Raw genomic sequence first — 22,052 nt, forward strand, 5'->3', positions numbered from 1 at the left:
ATTATCTTTCTTATGGCGAAAGAAGGGGGTCAACTGACTTACGAGGGCCTCATGAGGCACCACGACTCGCCCTACCCCCTTGGTGCCTCGTGGGTCCCACGAGCGCCGTCTTGTGTTGATTCTTCTTCCCCAAAATCACATATATTCCAAAATAAATCTTTGAAATTTTTATCGCGTTTGGACTTCGCTTGATATGGATATTCTGTGAAACAATTACATGCAACAAATAGGAACCAACACTAGGCACTGGATCAATATGTTTGTCCCAAAAATTATATAAAATATTGCAAAAAGTATATGAAAGTTATAGAATATTGGTATGAAACAATGAAGAATTATAGATACGGCGGCGACGTATCAGCATCCCCAAGCTTAATTCCGGCTCGTCCTCGAGTAGGTAAATGATAAAACAGATTTTTTTTGATGTGGAATGCTACCTAGCATAATCTTGATCATATAATCTAATCATGGCATGAATATTAAGACATGAGTGATTCAAAGAATAGTCCATAATTTGATATGAAGACATCAATACTCAGGCATCCCAACAAACAATCTTGTCTTTCAAAATATCAATGCTAAAGAATGTTATCCCTATAAAATCATATAACCTTGTCATGCTCCATCTTCTTAACACAAATGATTTATCATGTACTACCCCGGTGTCAGCCAAGCAATTGGTTCATACTTTTTAATGCGCTTCAGCTTTTCCAACTCCCAGACAATACATGAGTGCAAGCCATGAATATATCACTATGGATGGAATAGAATACGTGGTAGAGATTAATATGGAGAAGACAAAAAGGAAGAAAGTCTTACATCGACACAGCTGATCAACAGGCTATGGAAATGCCAATCAATTGATATCAATGCGAGGAGTATGGATTGACATGCAACGGATGCACTAAGAGCTATAAGTGTATGAAAGCTCAACATGAAACTAAGTGGGTGTGCATCCAACTTGCTTGCTTGAAGACCTCGGGCATTTGAGGAAGCCCATCATTGGATGTAGGAATCCGTCCTGTTCGATGGCGTCGCTCTGAGTCGTCATTAACATGGCGCGAACAACGCTCTAAGCCACGCCGCCGGTTGAATGTTTCGCCTTTGGGCCGGCATGCTGCAGTGGCACGTCCGCTCTAAACCGACATGAATGCGGCGCCAAAGCGTAGGCACGATTGGAGCGGACGTATGGGAGAGGGTTTTGGGTGGGCCCGCTTTGTCGGATGCGTATGTGGCACAAGTCCGGACGTCCACAAACATCCACAGTTTAGTGTTGGTTTGCGGAATTTCGGGCGGGTGGAAATGGCCGTGTCCGTGGACATTTGTCACACGGCGTTAGGTGGCAAAAACCCCGATAAGTGCCACACGTTTGGTATGAGCATTTTATTTTGACAAAAACTTGCCACGTGTTACTAGAAATTTCCATCCTTGTGTAACTCGAATTGCCATAAAAAAATGTTAAGACCATAGTGCAGCGCACCTCACCTGACGTGTCGCACTTATCATTTCGGAAAAGCAAACCATTTGCGGGGATGAACAACATGATCTGTTATGATAATCGACTGTTTGTTTGGTGCTCTTACATCCAAGCAAAGTTCACAGAACACATGCACACATGCTACAATACAAAATGTATATCACTCAAGTCTGATGATACTAAGCCCTACTGCTCCCTCCTTTGTGCAGCACCCGCCCACCACGGCTGCGCCATCCCGCCAACCGCCGTGCCGCTCGTCGTCTGTTCCCCAGCAGCCTGCTCCTGCCACAAGGCCGAAGGCCCCGCCTGCCCATTTGAGCTGCCCACGCCGTGCGGCGCCGCGAACGTTGGCCACACGCCCAGGCCCAGCTGCTGCTGCTGCTGCTGCTGGTGGTGGTGGTGCTGCTGCTGCTTCATCATCAGCCACGCGCCGGCCGCGGAAGGATCAAGCTGCGGATGCATTGCCACGCCCTGAGCCGTCGCCATCTGCGCGGGCACCCCGTCGGCGCGCGCTGCCGCCGCCGCCGCGGCGGCGGCGAGCGCCTGCTGCCAACCGGACGGGTTGCTGGGCTGCACCAGCGGCCACGCGTTCGCGACCTGCGCCTGCGCCTGCGCGAGGGCCAGGCGCGACGCGCGCGCGGCCTCCTCCTCCTCCTGCTGCTGCTGCTGGATGTGCGCGACGCGCACTTGGTCCGACGCGCGGAACTCGTCCTGGATGAGCGCGCGCTCCAGCAGGAGCTGCTCCTCGCCGCGCATGGTGCCTTCGGCGCGCTGCCGGGCAATGACGTTGAAGGTCAGCACGTGCTTCTCGAACTCCGCGATCTGCTTCATCATGGTGGCTGTCACGTCGTTGTCCCACCTCTCCGCACTCGACTTCTCCGTCCCGGCGGCGTCGATGTAGGTGTCCTCATCATCGTAATCCGTGAAGACATGGTACGGGAGCAGCCTGACATGCCATGCATGAGAGGAAGATCACACTGTTTAGCTCATCTCTCTAGAGTGGTACTGTAGTATTTTTTTTATCTGCAATGGTCTGCGATCCTTTGCGTTACGAAGAATAATATCACAGTTCAACTACAAGAGGGCAAGCGAACAGGTCTCAGATATTCTATGGAGATGCAGCATAATGCATGCAAGCAATTGCGAAAAATGGGCAATATAAACATCGCAACACACTGACTCAGAGTGATTTCCTCCCTATATTCACCAGTTTTCTGGTCGAACATAAGAAGCAAGGACCCTGAGCCCCTGAGAACAATTAACATTTCAATACAGATATATGTTAAGTCTTCGTAATGACAAACTGACATGTTCGACATGATTTTAAAAGAAATGCATAAATGTATGCAAGGAAAACAAGAATTTCAACAACGAAGTACTAGATCAGATAGATGCAATGTATCTGACGATATGGTCTGATTTAACAGGTTCGAAGAGCATATTGAACATATACAAATTTAACATGCTAAAACATTGGTTTCAGAAATTTATATCTGCTAGTGGTTTATCTTGATCAAGGATCATCTGACATGAGTCTATCAATTGTTCCGGGGCAAATAATCAACCATTTTTTTCATACATGCACGGATCTCTTCATAAATTGGTAGAAAATTCAGGCAAACACGAACATGTTTCTGAACATTTTGTCCAGGAACATAAAAGGGTAAACAGAACAAAAGGGGGGCAATTTTCTATCGGTCATTTTCCCTGCTTATGACAGTTTTTGTTTGTCAATTCACAGGGAAAATTATTGATCCAGCAATTTTTCGTGTTTACCATGGTATCAATCAACCTGCCATCAGACTCGCCGCTGCATATAACCTTGTCGAACAACGGCACGCTAAAGAATCATTTACTTCCATTTGATTTTGATTCTAAAAAAAATCATTCATTCTCCATTGAAATCGCAATCTGCACCAAATCAATCTCGCCGCAGAGCTCCTAGGTCGCGACGCCGAATCAATCGCGGCCGTGCTCACAAAGAACCGAGTAATAAGAAAGAAACGCACGGCGTACCGATGGAAGATTCTAGAAGAAGGCGAAGGAAACACGCGCCACACGCACGGGCACGAAGACGACGGCTACCAAGGGGAGGATCGAGATCGACGCACCTGGTGACGGCGTCCTCGACGGAGGCGAAGGGCGTGGTGAAGTCCGGGTTGCAGGCCTTCCACGCGTCCTCGTACGCCATCTGCTCCGCCGCGCGCGCCCTCGCCGCATCCGCCGCCGCCGCCGTCGCGACCGCCGCCTGCGACGACGACGAAGACGAGGACGCGCCGATCCCCTGCATCGGCGACAATGCCGCGCCGACGCCGAAGCCCTGCGGCGTGAGCTGCTGCTGCTGCTGCTGCTGTTGCATGGCAAGGTTGCGGCGGTTGCTGTTGTCGCGGAAAATACTTGTCCCCGTCTGCTGCTCCGCCCGTGTCGTAGGGCTTGGGAGAGGGAACGACGCTGGTCAATGGGGTCAGCCGGAAATGCTTCAGGTTTTCCCGTCTCCCCATTTATCCTTTCTTTATTTCTCGCCAGTTTGACCCAAAATCCTTTTAGGAAATTTGAGGCATTTATCCCGCTACTAAAGAATGGCGATTGCATATTTGGCACTTCATATTTTAATTAATTAATTAATTCGCAAAAGAGAAATATGGCAATGAATTGAAGGCCCAGAATTGGTACTACACTACTCAGATGCATCCGCCAAGATTTTCGACCAACACCTTTTGGATTGCAATTGGTGGTATCATTTATTGCTGTATCAATGCTTGCCCAATAAGAAATTCGTAACGGAAATGAAAATAAATGTAGCTGGATTTTTATTATTTATTTGCGTCATGTGGCAGAAAATGGTCAAGCGTGACCCTAGATTCTTCTGCGAAGTTAAGAGGTTCGAAGAAGAGATTTTTGCGGAAACAGTCCAAAGCAAATGGACTCGCTCGAAGGCTCCCCAGTTGGCGTTGGGCCCTATTGATGCGTGGCCAACTCAATCGCGTGGGCTTTGCCCTTTCTTCGTGCCGGGGTGCCAATAGAGGAAGGGGCAAGAAGATCTTAAAAGTAGATACCTTTCACACCCCTAAAAAAAGTAGATACTTTTCACGAGATTGTCTATCTCGACCGCAAGGCCGATGTTGATGGATTTGTCAAAGCATGAGTAGCAATGCAGATGAGCATTAGTAGATAAAATCAATAACCTATACAAGGACGAGAAAATCTAGTGCCAAGAACGAGTCTTGGCTGCTTAAAAGGGATGCTATCGCTGCATACTTCCACGCAATTGCCAATGGTTGTAAACATGAAACTTTGATTCTCAAATTGATCGGTGAGCAGGGGGACTCAAATCTAAATCAGAGTTTCAAGATGACATTTACACCTTCTATGTTTGGCTTCTTCTCTCGGAAGATCCCTGATGGGTTAGTTAGCTCCTGACTTCGGACAGGGGGTCCCAAACTATTTCAAAAAGGCAGAACTAGACCCTTATTCTTCCCTTTCGTGTGAGGAAACAAAGGCGACTTTAGGTCTATTGGAAGGACACTGCTCCCGGGCCGGAAAGGGGTCTTAGTGTGTGTGTTTTTCAAAAAGGGGCTTTCTTAAACCATTAGTTGGTGAGATTGTTAATGGATTCACCTTACGGGCGGTTGGTACTGCAACTCTTAACTTTTTGTCTTGCTACGATTCTTAAGGTGCAAGATGTGGACTGTATTACACAATTCCGGCCCATAGCCCTAGTCAACATGCTTTTCAAGTTAGTCATGAAAGTTTACGCATTTAGACTTGGTTCAGTTGCCCAACACATTGTGGATCCGTGTCAATCTTTTTTCATAGGGCGTTGCTTCCACTCTACCATGAAGTTTTTATGCACAAAGTACATGGGTTTGTAGAAAACAACAATTTTCCTTAAGTGACCTCAAGGTTTATCTAACTAACGGGAGCAAAGCGATTACAATCAATGATTAGTACTTGTACACGCAATTATGAAACCTCATTGCGCCCCAATGGACCTAGGAGGGTAGCCAATCTCACCAGGACCGGAAGGGCTTAGGGATTCAAACGAAAAGATCAAATGCAACTAAGAAGTTAGGCAAACTCTAACAGTGATAAGTAGAGAGTGTGTTAATCGAATGCACTTGTGTATTCGTGTCTGGCGACCTGTTAGTAGAGAGTGTGTTAATCGGATGCACTTGTGTATTCGTGTCTGGCGACCAACATTTTATAGGCGCGGCCAGAGGCCATTAGGTGAAGTGTGGAAGATGTCGAGGATACGTGGCATGATAGGCATGGGTAGTCGGCGCGTGACAACTGCCATTAAGTTGGCATGCTTCCTTTGCCATGGGTGCTCCAAACTGGCATAACCACAAACACATTCAAAAAATGCTCGACATTTCAGCCATCTGGCGGATACCATAAATTTATGATAAATGAACATCTTGGCTCTCATCGGTCCACATGGCACACCGATAGTATCAAACATAGGAGATGCCCACCATCTATACCACACCCACTCATCACCACACTCAGGACATGCTAATAAGTGCGGTTTAGCGGCCTACCCATCGGCTCAAACACGCAACCACATTTAAAGCAGCATACAATGGCACCCCACGCTCTTGGCTCCCCACCAATGAACACCACTATCTCGATGAACCAAACTCCAGCTGTCCAGCAGCTAACACGGCTACATTTATCTGCGAGGGCATACGATGGGATGCCACACGCCAGCGTGCACACTGATGCACTCACCCACACCACCGCGTCGACCAATGGACCCCTAAGTAGTAACACTCGTGAATCTCTCTACCCCAAGGAAAAAATCAGGAAGCAAGCTACCCCGCATGCATCCGGCTAACACAAGCAAATAGACGAATACACAGGAAGAAGCAAAGTGACCACATAGAACTACCAGACCAGCTGTAACGGCCCACGCGCCGTACGACATCCTTACAAAACGACTGGAGCCCCACACGTCCACAAGCGCATTGGTAAGGAATGAAGCAAACCAAAACCACATAAATAGACAACTAGCTTCAACACCAACTGCTAATGGGACCCATAGACCACACTATGGACCTACACCGATCGGGTAACAAATGACGAAAAGACCGTAAACTGAGTAGACTAGGTCCTGCAGTGTCACAAACACGAGATGTTGGTACCTCCTTTTAGTGATCCGGTAATGGAACAGAAAAGAGTATCACACACCTATTTCCCCAGAGGTGACCCTAGGTTATAAAACCCACGAGAGAAAGATTCCCTTGAAGCGATGATGTCTACCAAGCTTATGTCAAAGGATCAATTCCAGCTTTTGACCGGATCAATCAAGCAAACAGTGATTCAAACACTTATAATAAAAAGAGGAACGAGTATGAGGTATTAATGCTTACAACCTTGTATTTGTGTTGGGATCAGATATGATCTTAATTTGTTCGCTAGAAGTCATCCATTAAGATATGCTTGTTACGAACCAAAGTGGGGGATGTCTCTAAATAACATCTTGACCGGCACGAGTCCTGCATCAAGAATCAGTTGTCCTACCACAGACCCTATCCGTCACGCAGGGTTGAGTCGATAATTAGGATTAAATAATTAAACAAGGGCTTTGGGAGTTTAATGACTACTTCTCATGAATCACCAAGGATTAGATTCATGTTACCATACTGAACCTTACTGTCGCTGGTGTTTTGTATAACAATTCACGTTCTCCTTCCTCTGAGCCTTACCGTTGCTCGATCTCCATGATCCTCGGTACCTGCAGGGATGAAGATCACGGACAAGACAAGATACATCTACGGAACAACTTTATTTCACACATGCGGGATGTTAATTCAAAGCCCTTTCATTAATCCCCACAATATATACACAGGGGTGGGGGACTATGGAGGGGGGTCAAGGTGGTGTTTGAGGATACGCCATGGCTACTGAAAATTTTAGTAATGGTGGGTGGAGATGGTGGTGGATGAGGGAGGGCGACGGTTCAAATGCCTCAGCTACTGCAATTTTACTATAAGGTCGGTGCTGGAGGAGTGGGCGTGAAGGTTGAAGTACATCGGTTACTAAAATTTGGGTAAAGGAATTGATGTGGGGCGGAAGCACCCAAGATCGCACACGGTTCAATAAGAATATGCGTGTATGATAATAAGGAAAAGCGGCGGAACCGCCAATTTTTGCAACGCTCGAGGCGGGTAGTTTGTTTTTAGATTTCTAGCTAGTTGGTCTATCGCACATGGTTCGTCCTAATTTTTCAGACACAGACATGGAATTCAATCTAAATAAACTACCCGCCTTTAGTTTGCGTAGTTGCTGATTTTACAGCACACTAGCATCCCACACGGTTAAGCCAGTACCTCCGCCTTTGCTCGCGCTTGCGCAGTCATGGTGATTCACAACGCACTTGCATCACACATGGTTAATCTAGTACACCCATGTGTGTTGAGCGTCATCTGAGTCTTTGCAGCAAAAAAACATCAGAGAGGGTCAGAAAACAGCCACACCAGCATGTGGCCCAAATATATATGAGTGAAATGGTTGGTCTTTGATGTTCAAAATTCCAATGCACATCTTTGACCGCGTGGGCCCATGTTTGGGCGCGTCGTCGAAGATCGATGAGAGGGGACAGAAGTCAAGAACCACTTGGAAGTGGCCAAATATATGTAGGAATAAGGGTGTGATGTTTAAAACTTTAACTACGTAATGCACAACTTTTGGTGGCACCTGCCTCGCAAACCTGAAAGCACCCTTGGATATATCTATAATGACATAATGTCGTAGCTATCTAGCTAGGGTGCTTGACCCATCTCCCACTTTAGGTAAGCAGGGCGGATGCACATAATGATACTTTGGTCATACATGCATTCGCCATGACCTACCATAAGACGGAGCAGTGAATCTATCTTTTGGTCAAACGACAACTGTTGTTGTCGATAAAAAATGGATAGAATATATATATAAACCACTTGGGCCAATAGATTGAACCATCATCAAAAATCGCATGAGAGGGACCACAAAACCAGCATCGCCTGCATGCGGCCCAAAATGATGTACGTTGGAAGGGGTGATGTGTGTTTTCATTATCGAATAATGTACAATTTAGATGTGGCGCCTGCCTCTCGATACAGACAAGAACCATGAAAGCCAGGTAATTAAGGACGAGATACGCAGGGTACGGTGTCGGTCGAACCCACCAATCCGAGCATGTGGGAGGCAATCCTAACAATGCATGAGCTCGAACTTTGGTTGAACAACATGTGACGGTGACCGACCCTAACACGAACTAGGAGGAATCCATTCATGGCCAACACATACCCCTCGTTATCGGTCAAAGGGATGATATATATATATACACTCGAGGAGCCCACAAATATGCGTGTCATCACAAAAAATCACACAAGGGAGATGTGGCCGATCAGAAGACCCCCTATACGCTGCATGCGTCCCGAAAATATGTATGGGTGTTGTGTGATGTGTTCAAATCCCCAATGCACAACTTCGATGGGGCACCAACTACATTACAAACCGAACACCATACCCGACCCCAAGCCAGGTTCAATACGTACGATGTCGGTTCCCCAACATCGAGGCGCGCGCGGGGGGGGGGGGGTGTCATCCAACACATGCGCTCAAACTTTATTTGGTCTAACATGGCACACATAGCAATAGGAAACCATCATGGTCAAACCCTTCTCGTATGTTGGGTCAAAGGGATAGATTGTGTGGCCCCCCCTCGTTATCGGCCTGGGGAGCCCACAGATATGTGCGTCGTCTATAAACCGCACAAGGGAGATATGCTCGATCAGAACACCCAGCCCCCTATACTCTGCTTGCGGCCCGAAAAAATGTATGAGTCTGGTGTGTGATTTGTTCAAATCCCAAAAGCACAAGTCCCGATGGGGCACCAACTACATCAGTAACATTACAAACTGAACATCGTACCCCCGCGGCCAGGTTAAAGACATACGATGTCGGGAACACAACTTCGAGGCAGGTGGGGGGGGGGTAGGGGTCTCGTCCAATGCATGTGCTGAAACTTGATTTGCTCTAACATAGCACATGGAGCAAAGAGTAAACCTTTCTCGTATGTTCGGTCAAAGAGATAATTTGTGTGGGCCGATAGATGTTGATCATTCTTCGATTTTTGAGAACAAAAAATAACCAATAAAAAACATATTCTACAAATTAGCAAAACAAGGATCCCGAGGTTTAATAATCGTCGTGATAGGTCACTATAGAGACATTTAGATGATGTATGTCTATAATGATAGTATCATGGCATTTAAATAAAGCTTGAGATATGCAACTTCCCACCGGGTCACCCATCCTTAGACTACTCCAGCCTGAGCACACTTAACTTCTGCATTCTATTCGACTAGGTTAGCGGATGGGAAGATGCCCCTTGCTGATAAGAATTGCCTCCTTGCCTTTAAGGCATTTCACGCTGGTCACCCTATGGGACCTACTCCCTACTATCACACACATTTGTGCTTTTAGAAATTGTGTGCAATATTTACATGGCCGGTGTGTCGCCGCCTAGCCTTCTATGAGCACTGACACTGGCAGCGGGAAACCGATGGCAGGAGCGGTGGGAAACGGTAGCGTGCTTGGATATATAACAACATTAATATGGAAAACTTAGTAGAGAAGGAAGCATGAGGTAGCACGACGCATGCGCACAATGCTTACACACGGGTGACAGACGGTTGACCAGAACTGCTTTAAATATTCAGGGTTCGTTTGGCCTTTTTTATACATTATAATTAAGTTCTATAAGCATTAATTTAATGTTCATAATTCAAATTAGTTCACCAAAATGGCTACAAAAAGCATACATGTGTCCTTGGATGCATGTTTAGGTCCCATGCAAAGAATGAGAATGAATTACAACTGTCTCAGCGTTTGGCTCGGCCTCGGACATTGAGAATCTTGGTTTTTAAATCCCTGTAAATCCAAAACTCACCCGAAAATCATGAAACTTGGCATGGTGTCATGACATGGCACATATATGTCGAGGAAAAAAATTGTCCATTTTGGGCCAAGTTTTATTACAAGCCCCTTACAAACCAGAGCTTCTCTCAAGAAGCTTCGTGGTTCTGATAAGGAAACGTGTCCACCTTGTGGGCTAAACAATGATCACTGCCTCTTTTCGTTTGTATTTTTTCCTACAGCCAACATGGAACGACAGGATAACCGTGCTAAAATTTAAAATTATTAAGGGTTTGTTTGGCATTTTTATACATCAATTAAGTTTCCTAGGAATTTAATGTCCATAATTCAAATCTGAACTACAAATACATGCTCCAGTTCACCAAAATGGCTAGAAAAATCATACATGTGTCCTTGGGTGCATGTTTAGATCACATGCAAGGAATGAGAATGAATTACAACCGTACCGGTATCCTGCCTCGTCCCCAAATATTTGGAATCTCGGTTTTTAAATCCCCGTAAATCCAAAACTCACCCGAAAATCGTGAAACTTGGCATGGTGTCATGACATGGCACATATATGTCGAGGAAAAAATTATCCACTTTGGGGCAAGTTTTATTACAAGCCTCTTACAAACCGGAGCTTCTCTCAAGAAGCCTCGTGGTTCCGATAGGGAAACGTGTCCCCTTATGGGCGAAATGATAATCGCTGCCTCTTTTCGCCTTGTATATTCTTGTACAGGTAACATGGAACGACGAGATATCCGTGCTGAAATTTAAAATTATTCAAGGTTTGTTTGGCCTTTTTATACATTAATTGAGTTTCCTAGGCATTTAATATCCATAATTCAAAGCTAGACTATAAATACATGCTCTAGTTCACCAAAATGGCTAGAAAAATCATACATGTGTCCTTGAGTGCATGTTTAGGTCCCATGCAAGGAATGGGAATGAATTCAACCGTGCCGGCGTCCTGGCTTGTAATCAAACAGTTGGAGTCTCGGTTTTTAAATCCCCATAAATCCAAAACTCACAAGAAAGTCATGAAAGTTGGCATTGTGTCACGTCATGGCACATATATGTTTGGTAAAAACATTGTCCAATTTGGGGCAAGCTTTATTACAAACCTCTTACAAACCGGAGCCTCTCGCAAGAACCCTCGTGGTTTCCATAGGTAAAGTGTCCCCTTGTGGGCGAAACAATAATCGCTCCCTCTTCTAGCCTTGTATTTTCTTCTACATGCAACACGAAACAACATGTTGACCTTTTTTTATTCATTATTGAGTTTTCTAGGCATTTAATGTCCATAATTCAAATTTGAACTACAAGTACATGCTCCAGTGCACCAAAATGGCTAGAAAAATTGTACATGTGTCCTTGGGGTGCATGTTTAGGTCCCATGGAAGGAATGGGAATGAATTCCGTCTCGGTGTCCTAGCTCGGCCTCAAACAATGCGAATCTCGGTTTTTAAATCTCCGTAAATCCAAAACTCACTAGAAAATCATGAAACTTGTCATGGTGTCACGACATGGCACATACATGTCGTGGTAAAAAATTTGTCCAATTTGGGCCAAGATATATTACAAGCCTCTTACAAACCAAATCTTTTCGCTACCCTCGTGGTTCCGGTAGGGAAACATGCCCCTCTTGGGCGAAATGATAATCGCTGGCTCTTCTCGCCTTGTATTTTGTTTTCTACAGGCAACATAGAATAACAGGAGCGGCATGCTTAAATTTGGAACTATTCAGGGTTTGTTTGGCCATTTTATATATTAATTGAGTTTGCTAGGAATGAATTACAAACGTCTCATCGTCCTGAAACATTGAGAATCTCGGTTTTTCAATCCCAGTAAATCAAAAACTCACCCAAAAAACATGAAACTTGGCATGGTTTCATGACATGGCACATATACGTCATAGTAAAAGAATCGTCTACTTTGATACAAGGCGCAAACATTAATAGCCAACGAAGTCCTTTTGAAACAAATAGCTGACACATTAATATCGCACACGGTTGTATTAAAGGAACCGTGTGTTCCCGTAACCATTTAAGTGCGGCCATGCGTCCCTCTTTTCTTATGGGATAGTACTACCTCCGTCCTCATTCATTGGTCATCTTTGTATTTTGTGCCAAAATTTAACCATACTTCATGGCGTGTGTGCAGCTGTTTGATTAGACGGGACGAGCGCGAGAAGTCCGTTGTGCAAGCTCGACGGGACGCGTGCGAGCAGTCCGCCGTGCAGGCTCGATAGGACGCGTCCATCCTGTCCACCTCACGGGCTCGATGGGACATGTGCGAGCAGCAAGGCCTCCCATGCTCATCGGGAAGCGAGCTCTTTGACCTCCATCCAACAGCCGCCTGCCTCGCTCACAACTTCTCCATTAATGGCGGCCGAGCCGCTATTTAACAAGCGGTTAATTAAAGCACCTGGATGGAGGGTGTTTGCTTGTGATCCCATGGCCCCGCTAAACGTTAGCATTTGCTTTGTTCGTGTTTTCAACTCGTATTCTGGATAACTTAAAATGCCACATAGGGTAACAGATAATACGACGAAACATATAATAAACGACAAATAAAATGGCAATGGATAATACGACGACAAATTTACAATGGCTCAGATAATAATTGTCTTACATATTCCAGATAATTAAATGCCACATGCGGCAAAGCCTGGAAGACACAGGGGCAGGAGAAGAAGGAAATCACAGACAACAATCTGGGTCGCTACTGTCTCTACTCCTCGATGGATCGTCGGGTGACGACATCCTCCAGCTCCTTCTTCAGTTCCTCACGACTTTGCTTGACAGCAACCACGGATTCCTCCACCTCCTACTCGCGCTTGATCTGGAGCTTCCTCAAGTCACCAATCAGTTCCTCGACGACCGCTTTCAGCTTCATCCTCGAGGCACTGCTCTGCTCATGCAGCATCTTCCAGCTGGCGGCCTCCTCCTTCTCGGCGAGTGCCTTGAGGAGCTTCACATTGTCACCCATGATTTGCTCGACAAGGCTGGTCGCCTTCTCAACCGAGGCATCACTGATCTCGAGCAGCTTCATCAAGCCGTCCACCAGCTCCTGCTACTTAATGAGGCCAGCGAGAATGTCGTCATCGCTGGCCAAGGACTTCAGCAATGCTAGCTCGTCGCGATCATCGATGCGACGAGTGTTCTTGTGAGAGCCCTCGCGTGTCCGTGAGAGATCGTTCGAGGGCTACGCGGCGCATCGGGACATCTCTATTGCGGCTGCCGTGTAGCGGCGGGACCTCTCTAGTGCTTCCGCGGCATTGGTCTTTGCTCCCTGGTTATATGTCGACCCGAAACTCCTCCTACCGGTCATGGAGGAACGACTTGACATGAAAGACTTGTTTTATGGGTGATGAGAAGAGGAACCGTGAAGTAATTTTCGAGTGGGTAGTTTTTATAGCCCGGTGGTAAGTGTGAACGACATTTAGGTTTGATCGGTGTGAAGAGATTTGCAATTACTTGTTGCATTGTAATCTGGAATGTGACGAGAAACAAGTCAAAATTTATTGATGGTTCTGGGCTCGAAGCCCGAAACACAACTTCATATGGCTGCTCGTTTATGTTATTCTGGCTCATCGCAAACAGCTCTTATGGATCAACTGTATGCCACACATCACACACGCATCGGAAGTCCGAAACGGTTCCCGGATGGTGCATGTGGGCCCGCGTTCTCAGATGCACGTGTACATGTCTGCCCACTATCACACACGGTCAAGATAACACCATCATGTCCGATGGATGCGCCGTCGCGCCTCCCATGGGGTGCCAAAAGGTTGACCATAATTGCAATATGCAAGTGTGGTTGCTCGCTATTGAGGCGGCTGTGGCGCGCTCTACTTGTCGTTGAGGCGGCCGCGACGCGCTTGCTCGTCGTTGAGGCAACCACGGCACGCTCCGCTCTGGCGTCCCTCCACGCGCTCTACTCGCCATTTAGGCACCCTCGAGTCACGTCCCTATGCGTGCTATACTCGGTGTTTAGGCGCCAAGGATTGCTCTGGTCGCGCCCCTCTGCACGTGCTCTGCTAGCAGTTGGGGTCGGCACACGATCACGTTGGGGAAGCTTTAGTTATTTGATCTTAGATTATGTTAATTAATTATACCTCCAAAGCCAGAATCATCCGGCTCTAGAGGTATAATTAATTAACCTAAACTATGATCTCCGGCGCCCGTTCCTATCGTGCAACTCCGTCTTGTCATTGGTTGTTGGGGGTATCCCGGTATGTGTGGGTAACTAGCTAGCAAGTGGATCATTAGCGAGTCACCGCCGACAACCATTTGCTGTGGTTATTTATAGCTAGCAGCTGGATAGGGGATTGGGGATTTTACAATTCACCCATGTGGATTGCGGGAAGCCTTCGCTAGAGCACGGGAAGCTTTCACCAGAGAGCGGGGAGACTAAGTGGAGCACACGTGTTAACATAAGGAAACGTATGTGTACTTACTAATCATAGCACACGAGTACTCGCACATGCATCGTGTGCGATACTTCTAGCCATCGCAAGCAACTATTATGCATTTTGAATGTTTTTACTACACACAGAATTGCACACGATTTAACTCTAGTAACCGTTTGTGTTATATTTTTCTCATCGCAAACAATTCATCCGAGTGGGCTATTTTCCGCGTATCACACACATCTTGTTTACACGAATCATTTGTGTTCTTTTGGCTCATAGCAAATAGTTCATCTATGTGAACTGTATGCCGCATATCACACACATCTTGTTAAACTGAACCGTTTCTATTGTGTTCCTAATCGAAAATAGTTCATCTGCGTGAACCGTATGTCGTATATCGCGCATACCCTGATCTGGCTGACCATTCTGTTACATTCCCTAATAGCAAACAGTTCATCTGAGCGAACTGTATGATGTGTGTCGCGCACACAATGATATTGCTACCCGTTTCTGTTGTTCTGTCTCATCGCAATTAGTTCTTATGGATTAACCGTATGTCACGCATTGCACACAAAATTAGAATATGAACCGTGTTTGATGTATCCGCCATCGGAAACATTTTGCATCTTTTTTGATGGGTTTTTTACATAACTGTTTGCGATTAATGCACCGCACACAGTTTCGTCGAAGGGCCTCTGATTGTAGTGTCGCGTTAGCAGCATCCTTCAGTAGTGTCTCCTTCTCCTCGTCCTCCCCTGCGTCGTCTTAGTGGACCAATGATGCATGGGTCTCCTCGGACCGGGTGACCAATGTCTCCATGGTCCGATCACTCGCCTTGTCCTTCTAGGACTTTGTTTCCTTGGGGGCCACCACGTGCGGCTCCTCTACTAGGAGCGCCGTGAGTAGGGGGTTCTCAGCTCCTCTGGCAGTGTGGTTAGTGTAACGCCCATGATGCGGCTATATCTCCCACGTGTCGAGGCACGACTTAGAGGCATAAACACATTGTGGTTTAGTCGCAAGAAGGGTCATATTCACACAATCCCATGGAGTTGGCTTACAATTGCCACTTCACACAAAGATCATATAGTTCATACATCATTCAGAGTACACACATAGTCCAACTACGGACAAATCCAAAAGAAAAGAAGATAACCCCAAATGCTAGATCCCCGATCGTCACAACTGGGCTCCACTACTGGTCGTCAGGAAACGAAAATTAGTAACGGCCAAGGTCCTCGTCGAACTCCCACTTGAGTTCGGTGGAATCACCTGCACTCACTATAAAAAAAGGCACATCCATGACATTTTGGGCCGAACGAATTTTTTTCCTGTCATATTTATGACACTTCTATGACGATAATTGTGGCAAAACCCGGTATCATCATAGATGTGGTGGGCTCCTACTTCTATGAAAAAAAAACCATGACAGAAAATGGGCATTTCGTCCTAGGCGGGCCGAAGACGCAGCTTCATGACATTCTTTGGGCCATCCATGACGGAAAAACCGTGGTAGAAGCGAGGGCGAGGAAAATATCAGGGTGTTCCCAGTTACGCTGGGTGGTTGGGGCCGAGTGATGCGCATTTCTCTCGTAAACGTACGCGCGTGGGTGTGAGGCACTGGGCTCTAACTGAACCCAAGAGAGGCGTTCGCCTACTGAACCCGAGCGATTGCACTGTAGGCTATGCGTTACTGAACCTGAGCAATCGATCAATGGCTGTTAACTGAACCCGATCGAGCGATTCCTTTCCTACTACTGCTAACTGAAGCCGATCGATGCTGCCTCTGGATGAACAATGAGCATTGCTGGGGGGGTTTGGATGAACAGTGAGCGGTGGGGGTGGATGAACAGGATCTCGTGGTGTTGCCTCTGGATGAACAGGACCCCGATCGATCGAGCCGGTTGGGGCTGGATGAACAGGACCCTGTGGAGGGCTGGATGAACAAGACGACCCCGTGGAGGGCTGGATGAACAATAGACGATGGAGGGGTGGATGAACAGTCGCCCGTGGAGGGGTGGTTGAATAGGAACCCATGGAGAGGGATGGTTGAACAGTAGCCAGTGGAGTAGCGCGCGGTGGAGGCTGGAGGAGGTCGACGGTGGATGAACAGTAGCCCATTGAGACTGGAGGAGGTCGACGGTGGAGATGAATAGTTTCCCGTGGAGTCCCGTTTTGCGATATGCCACACCCCTCCCGATGAAAAGGACCCCCGTTTCGACCGTAGCGCTCCAACACAAGTCCGTTGCCTCTATTTTGTGGTACGCCACACACCTCCCGATCAATAGGACCCCGTTTCGACCATAGGAGGTCCAACACAAGTCCGTTTCCTCCATTTTGCGGTACGCCAGACCCCTCCCGATGAACATGACTCCGTTTCGAACGTGGCCGGTCGAACACAAGGCCGTTTCCTCCGTTCTGCGGTGCGCTTCCATCGGCTGTTCCATCCAAGCTAGTTGGCTCCCATGCGTTCCGTTGCCTCCCCATGAAGACGACGCATTCTGTTGCCTCCCGGTGAGCACGGCACGTTCCGTTTCCTCCCCATGAACACGACGACGACGCAGTTTCTCCGTTCCAACCCAGCCATGTACACGAGTCCTGGCCGTATGTATGCTCGAGTAGGCGTTCGAGACCCCGCCCGTATGTATGTATGTGGCCGTATTTTCTTTCTTGCACACTAGCCACTGTATGTACATGCACATGCTACGTGCGTGCCTGTACTACGACACGTGCGCGCCTCTACATCGACCAGTATGTACGTACACGTTCACGACCAGAATGACAACGCTACGTATGCTTCGACCAGGTGGGTCCCGACTGTTAGGCACTTCCTTGCATGCGAAGATGTAGCTGGTGGGTCCTAACAGTCAGGGGGGCATTTTTTTTGCCCGGACGCACTTCCTTGCGTGCGAACATGTAGCTGGTGGGTCCCAATAGTCAGGGGGTGAATCGTTTTTCTGCCCGGACGCACTTCCTGGCGTGCGAAGATGTAACTGGTGGGTCCCAGCAGTCAGGGGGCGAATCATTTTTTTGCCCGTAATATGGACGCACTTCCTTGCGTGCGAAGATGTAGCTGGTGGGTCCCAGCAGTCAGGGGGGAAACGTTTTTTTCGTGAAATACGATGGCCCGTCCGGTGGGTCCCTGCTGTCAGGTGGAGGAATCATTATTTTTTGCGTAATAAGGAGGCATTTCCTTGCTGCGGCCGTGGACCCAGCTGTCAGCCTCTCCACGTACTGTCCACGTCTGATGGAAGTCGTTCCTTGATCACATTGACCACGTCGCGCCGAGAGCACCAGGGCGGTGGACGACAGCGAGGCCTAGGAAGGGGACGACGCGGAGCCGGAGAAGACACGACAGTGGATGGCCCACGCGTAGAGGAGTATGAGCGTTCATTGGTTCGGCTGCGGTGTGAGGCTGCTGTCGCCGTAGAATAACAGGGGGTGTGGGTGAGTTGAGGGATGGCCTGGCCAGCGGTGGGAGTAGTAGGGGCGGTGAGGCCTCCGCGGCATCACAGCCGGCCACGGGAGGCAGGAGCATGCAGCACGACCGACGCTGCTTTGGGTGGCTCGAGCAAGAAGGCCAGAGGTTGAAGAAGCACTACAGCCGTTGGATGGACATCGTACGGTCACTAAAGCTAGAATCGTTCATATTGACTAAAGTTGACAAAGGCCTCCGTCCCAGTCAACTTAGTAGGCCCACAAGTCAGCCTCCCACCAAGGTGGGTCCCAGCTAGCAGGGGGAGTATTCATTTTTTTGTGCGTAATAAGGAGGCACTTCCGGTGGGTCCGAGCTGACAGTGGGGGGAAAGTTTTTTTTCGCGAAATACGGTGGCCCGTCCGATGGGTCCCAGCAGTTAGGGGGGAAACATTTTTTCTTGAAATACTGGTGGCCCGTCCAGTGGGTCCCTACTATCAGGTGGAGGAATAATTATTTTCCGCGTAATAAGGAGGCACTTCCTTGCGGCTGCCGTGGACCCAGCTGTCAGCCTCTCCACGTATAGTACTATTCCAATGGAACTCGGTCGTTGACCACATTGACCACGCCGCGCCAAGAGCACCACGACAGTGGACAACGGCGAGGCCTAGGAAGGGGACGACACAGAGTCGGGGAAGACGTGGCAGTGGATGCCCACACGGAGAGGAGTACAAGGGTTCACTGGTTCGGCTGCACTTCCGTTGCCGCAGAATAACAGGGGGTGTGGGTGAGTGGAGTGGAGGGATGGCCTGGCCAGCGGTGGGAGTACTATGGGGGCGGTGAGGCCTCCACGGCAGCACAGTCGGCCACGGGAGGCAGGAGCAGGTGGCATGACCGGCGCTACTTTGGGCGGCTGGAGCAAGAAGACTAGAGGTTGAAGAAGCACTATGGCCGTTGGATGGACATCGTACGGTCACTGGAGCTAGAATCGTGCATATTGACTAAGTTGACAAAGCCCTCCATCCCAGTCAACTTAGTAGGCCCACTATACCGGGTCCCAGCTAGCAGGGGGAGTATTCATTTTTTGTGCGTAATAAGGAGGCACTTTCTTGCGTGCGAAGATATAACTGGTGGGTCCGAGCTGTCAGCGGTGGAATGTTTTTTTCACAAAATACAGAGGCCCTTTCGGTGGGTCCCAGATGTCAGGTGGAGGAATCATTATTTTGCGCGTAACAAGGAGGCATTTCCTTGCGTGCGGCCGTGGACCTAGCTATCAGCCTCTCCACGTACAGTCCACTTTAGATGCATGTCGGTCGTTGACCACGTTGACCACACCACGCCAAGAGCACCAGGGCGGTGGATGACGCCGAGGCCTAGGAAGGGAATAACACGGAGCCAGGGAAGACTAGGTAGTTGTTTCCCACGTGGAGGGGAGTACGACTGTACGAGCGTTTACTGGTTCGTCTGCCGTCGCCGGAGAATAAGATCAGGTGTGGGTGAGTAGAGGGATGGCTATGCCAGCGATGGGAGTACGGTGGGGCAGTGAGGCCTGCACAGCAGCACAGCCGGCCGCGGGGAGGAGGGAGCAGGCATTCCTGCCCGCACTTGTTTGAGCGGCTGGAGCAGGAAGGGCAGAGATTGAAGAAGCACGACGGCCGTTGGATGGACATCCAACAATCACTGCTTGTGCATCAACCTTTTTTTAGGAAAGCCTCAAATCTGTGGAAAACAGCATACATGCCATCTGCCATTATTTCTAATAATTTACAACCCATTTGCTAAATCTTACGGTTTTTTTGGAGCCCATATTCTTTTTGTTAGCATTACAGCCCATATTGTGGCCACGGTTAAAAAATTATACGAAATTTTGCATATGTCGGTGCGGTCTAAACTGTTTTTAATCACGAAATTTCGAGTCACATTTAGACTGATTTTAAAAATAAATGTATATCAATATAAAATCCAATAAATTGTCCATGCATAAAAATCAATGCAATTTAAAATCTCAAAATGAAAAAAATATATTTGAAACTAATTGCCGGTTTGATGTGTTTTAAAAATGTACAACCCATTTCTTATGACTGATAGGCCATTTTTTCGGCCAGCCGAATGAAGCTCTCCTCGTCTCGAAAGATTTGCAGGCCAACAGGCCTGATAAAGCGACTTACTTGACAAATCGCAAAAAAATTGGGCTAGCCATTTTCAGAAAGAAAAAAAACTACTGGGCTGGTCTGTGGTAAACATAAAAGAAAAGGCTGTCTAGACAGGCCAGAGTGTCCCGTACAGCCCAGTTGACACCCTACTTCTGTCTCAAAAACAAATTAGATAAATGCCACTCCAACTATGGTGATTCATAAAAATGCCACCGCAATTTCCAAACTTTGAAAAATGCCACTGCAATTTTTGCAAATTTGAAAAACGCCACTGCAATTTGGAAACTTTGAGAAACGCCACTCCATACTTCAAAAAATGCCACTGGAAATGGCATTTTTCAAAGTTTGGAAATTGCAGTGGCATTTCTCAGAAACACCAAATTTGGATTGACATTTATCAAATTAACCCAAAACAAAAATAACTGGGCGAGCTGCTGGGTCCCTGGTGTCAGCCGCTCGTTGTGCAATTCTCTCTTTTATTGACTACGTTGACAATGGCATGGGACCCAGATGTCAGAAATTCATTAGAGGAGCCATTTTTTTATTGGCTTGAAATAAGGAGGCACTTTCTTGCGTACTGCCATGACCTTGGCGGGTCCCTGCTATCATCCTCTCCACGTACAATCATCTCCTGATTGTGTACGCGTCAACTTGGTAGGCCTACAAGCCAGCCTCTAAACACGTGGAGGACAAATACAACCCATTTTAAAAAAATAACAGACCATTCCGTACGTTCAAATGGAAAATTCAACATTCAGAGCAAAGTAACAGGTCTGATCCACATATAGAGTACTGAACTTCCACGTTGACATCCATCATAGCCAAGTTAACTATCTACTCCCACTAATACTCTAGTAGCGTACAAGTACTAACTTACTCTTAGACGATGCCGTCCGCTATCTGTGGTACATGCTAAACACCGGCACCGGTGTCCTCCGCCTCGCCTTGGACTTGCCAGAGGTGCGATAGGGCATGTTGCTCGTGCACGTTGGCCCTTTCCATGCCGGCGTGGTCCACCGAAGCTTTGGCTTCTAAGCGGGAAACCCACTTGACGAGCTGGTAGTAAAAATCGGCGTCACGAACACGTGCGTGCCCGACAGCCTCCAGGGCTATTTGTCGGGTGCCGGCCTCCACATAGTCAGCCCAGTTGCGGGCGCTCTGCTCGCGACTCAGAGCGTCGGTGCGCTGCTGCTCCATGTCCCGCTGGCGGCGCAAATCGGCAATATGTTGCTCCTCCGCCAGGCGGTCGTGCTCCAACGACTCCTGCTCCTCCGCCAGGCGGTCGCACTCCAACAAGTCCTCGATCTCCGCATTGCCATCTAAAGACAGATAGAATGCCTCCTCCCTGCGTCTGCCTTCCGGTGAAAAACCAAACACTAGTTCCGGCAGTGACCGCCTCCGGCCTCGCCTACCGCGGACGAGCGGGGGGATGGCGGACGTGGCGAGAGCGAGGGTAAGTGGCGAGCGATGTTAGGCCGGTGGGGCCTTATGAGGATATGGCGAGTTGGGTCACGGTGCCACCGGAGAAGGCCGGGAAACAGTACTTATAGGCGGAAGGTAGCGCGACGATCATTGAAATTCAAGGCATAAGCAACCATGGCTTAGCGCGCCAACTTGCCGTGGAAAACTAGAGAAACTGAAATTAGGACTGTGCCGTCCCATCCCGTTCGTGCTGGGTCGCACCCC

The 22,052-nt window shown here is 48.0% G+C and overlaps 1 protein-coding gene across 1 annotated transcript; it reads right to left on the minus strand.

The window, feature by feature from the left end:
- Window positions 1–1,532: 1,532 nt before the first annotated feature.
- Window positions 1,533–3,936, minus strand: LOC123041342 (uncharacterized). Its single transcript, XM_044463975.1, has 2 exons — window positions 3,589–3,936; window positions 1,533–2,423 (listed from the first exon to the last, which is right to left on the minus strand). Exons 1-2 carry the CDS (start codon window positions 3,834–3,836, stop codon window positions 1,664–1,666), a joined length of 1,008 nt encoding a protein of 335 aa, XP_044319910.1. The 5' UTR covers window positions 3,837–3,936; the 3' UTR covers window positions 1,533–1,663.
- Window positions 3,937–22,052: the final 18,116 nt, after the last annotated feature.

The sequence above is a fragment of the Triticum aestivum genome, chromosome 2B (genome assembly GCF_018294505.1).
Source record: "Triticum aestivum cultivar Chinese Spring chromosome 2B, IWGSC CS RefSeq v2.1, whole genome shotgun sequence".
In the NCBI taxonomy this organism is placed as follows: domain Eukaryota; kingdom Viridiplantae; phylum Streptophyta; class Magnoliopsida; order Poales; family Poaceae; genus Triticum; species Triticum aestivum.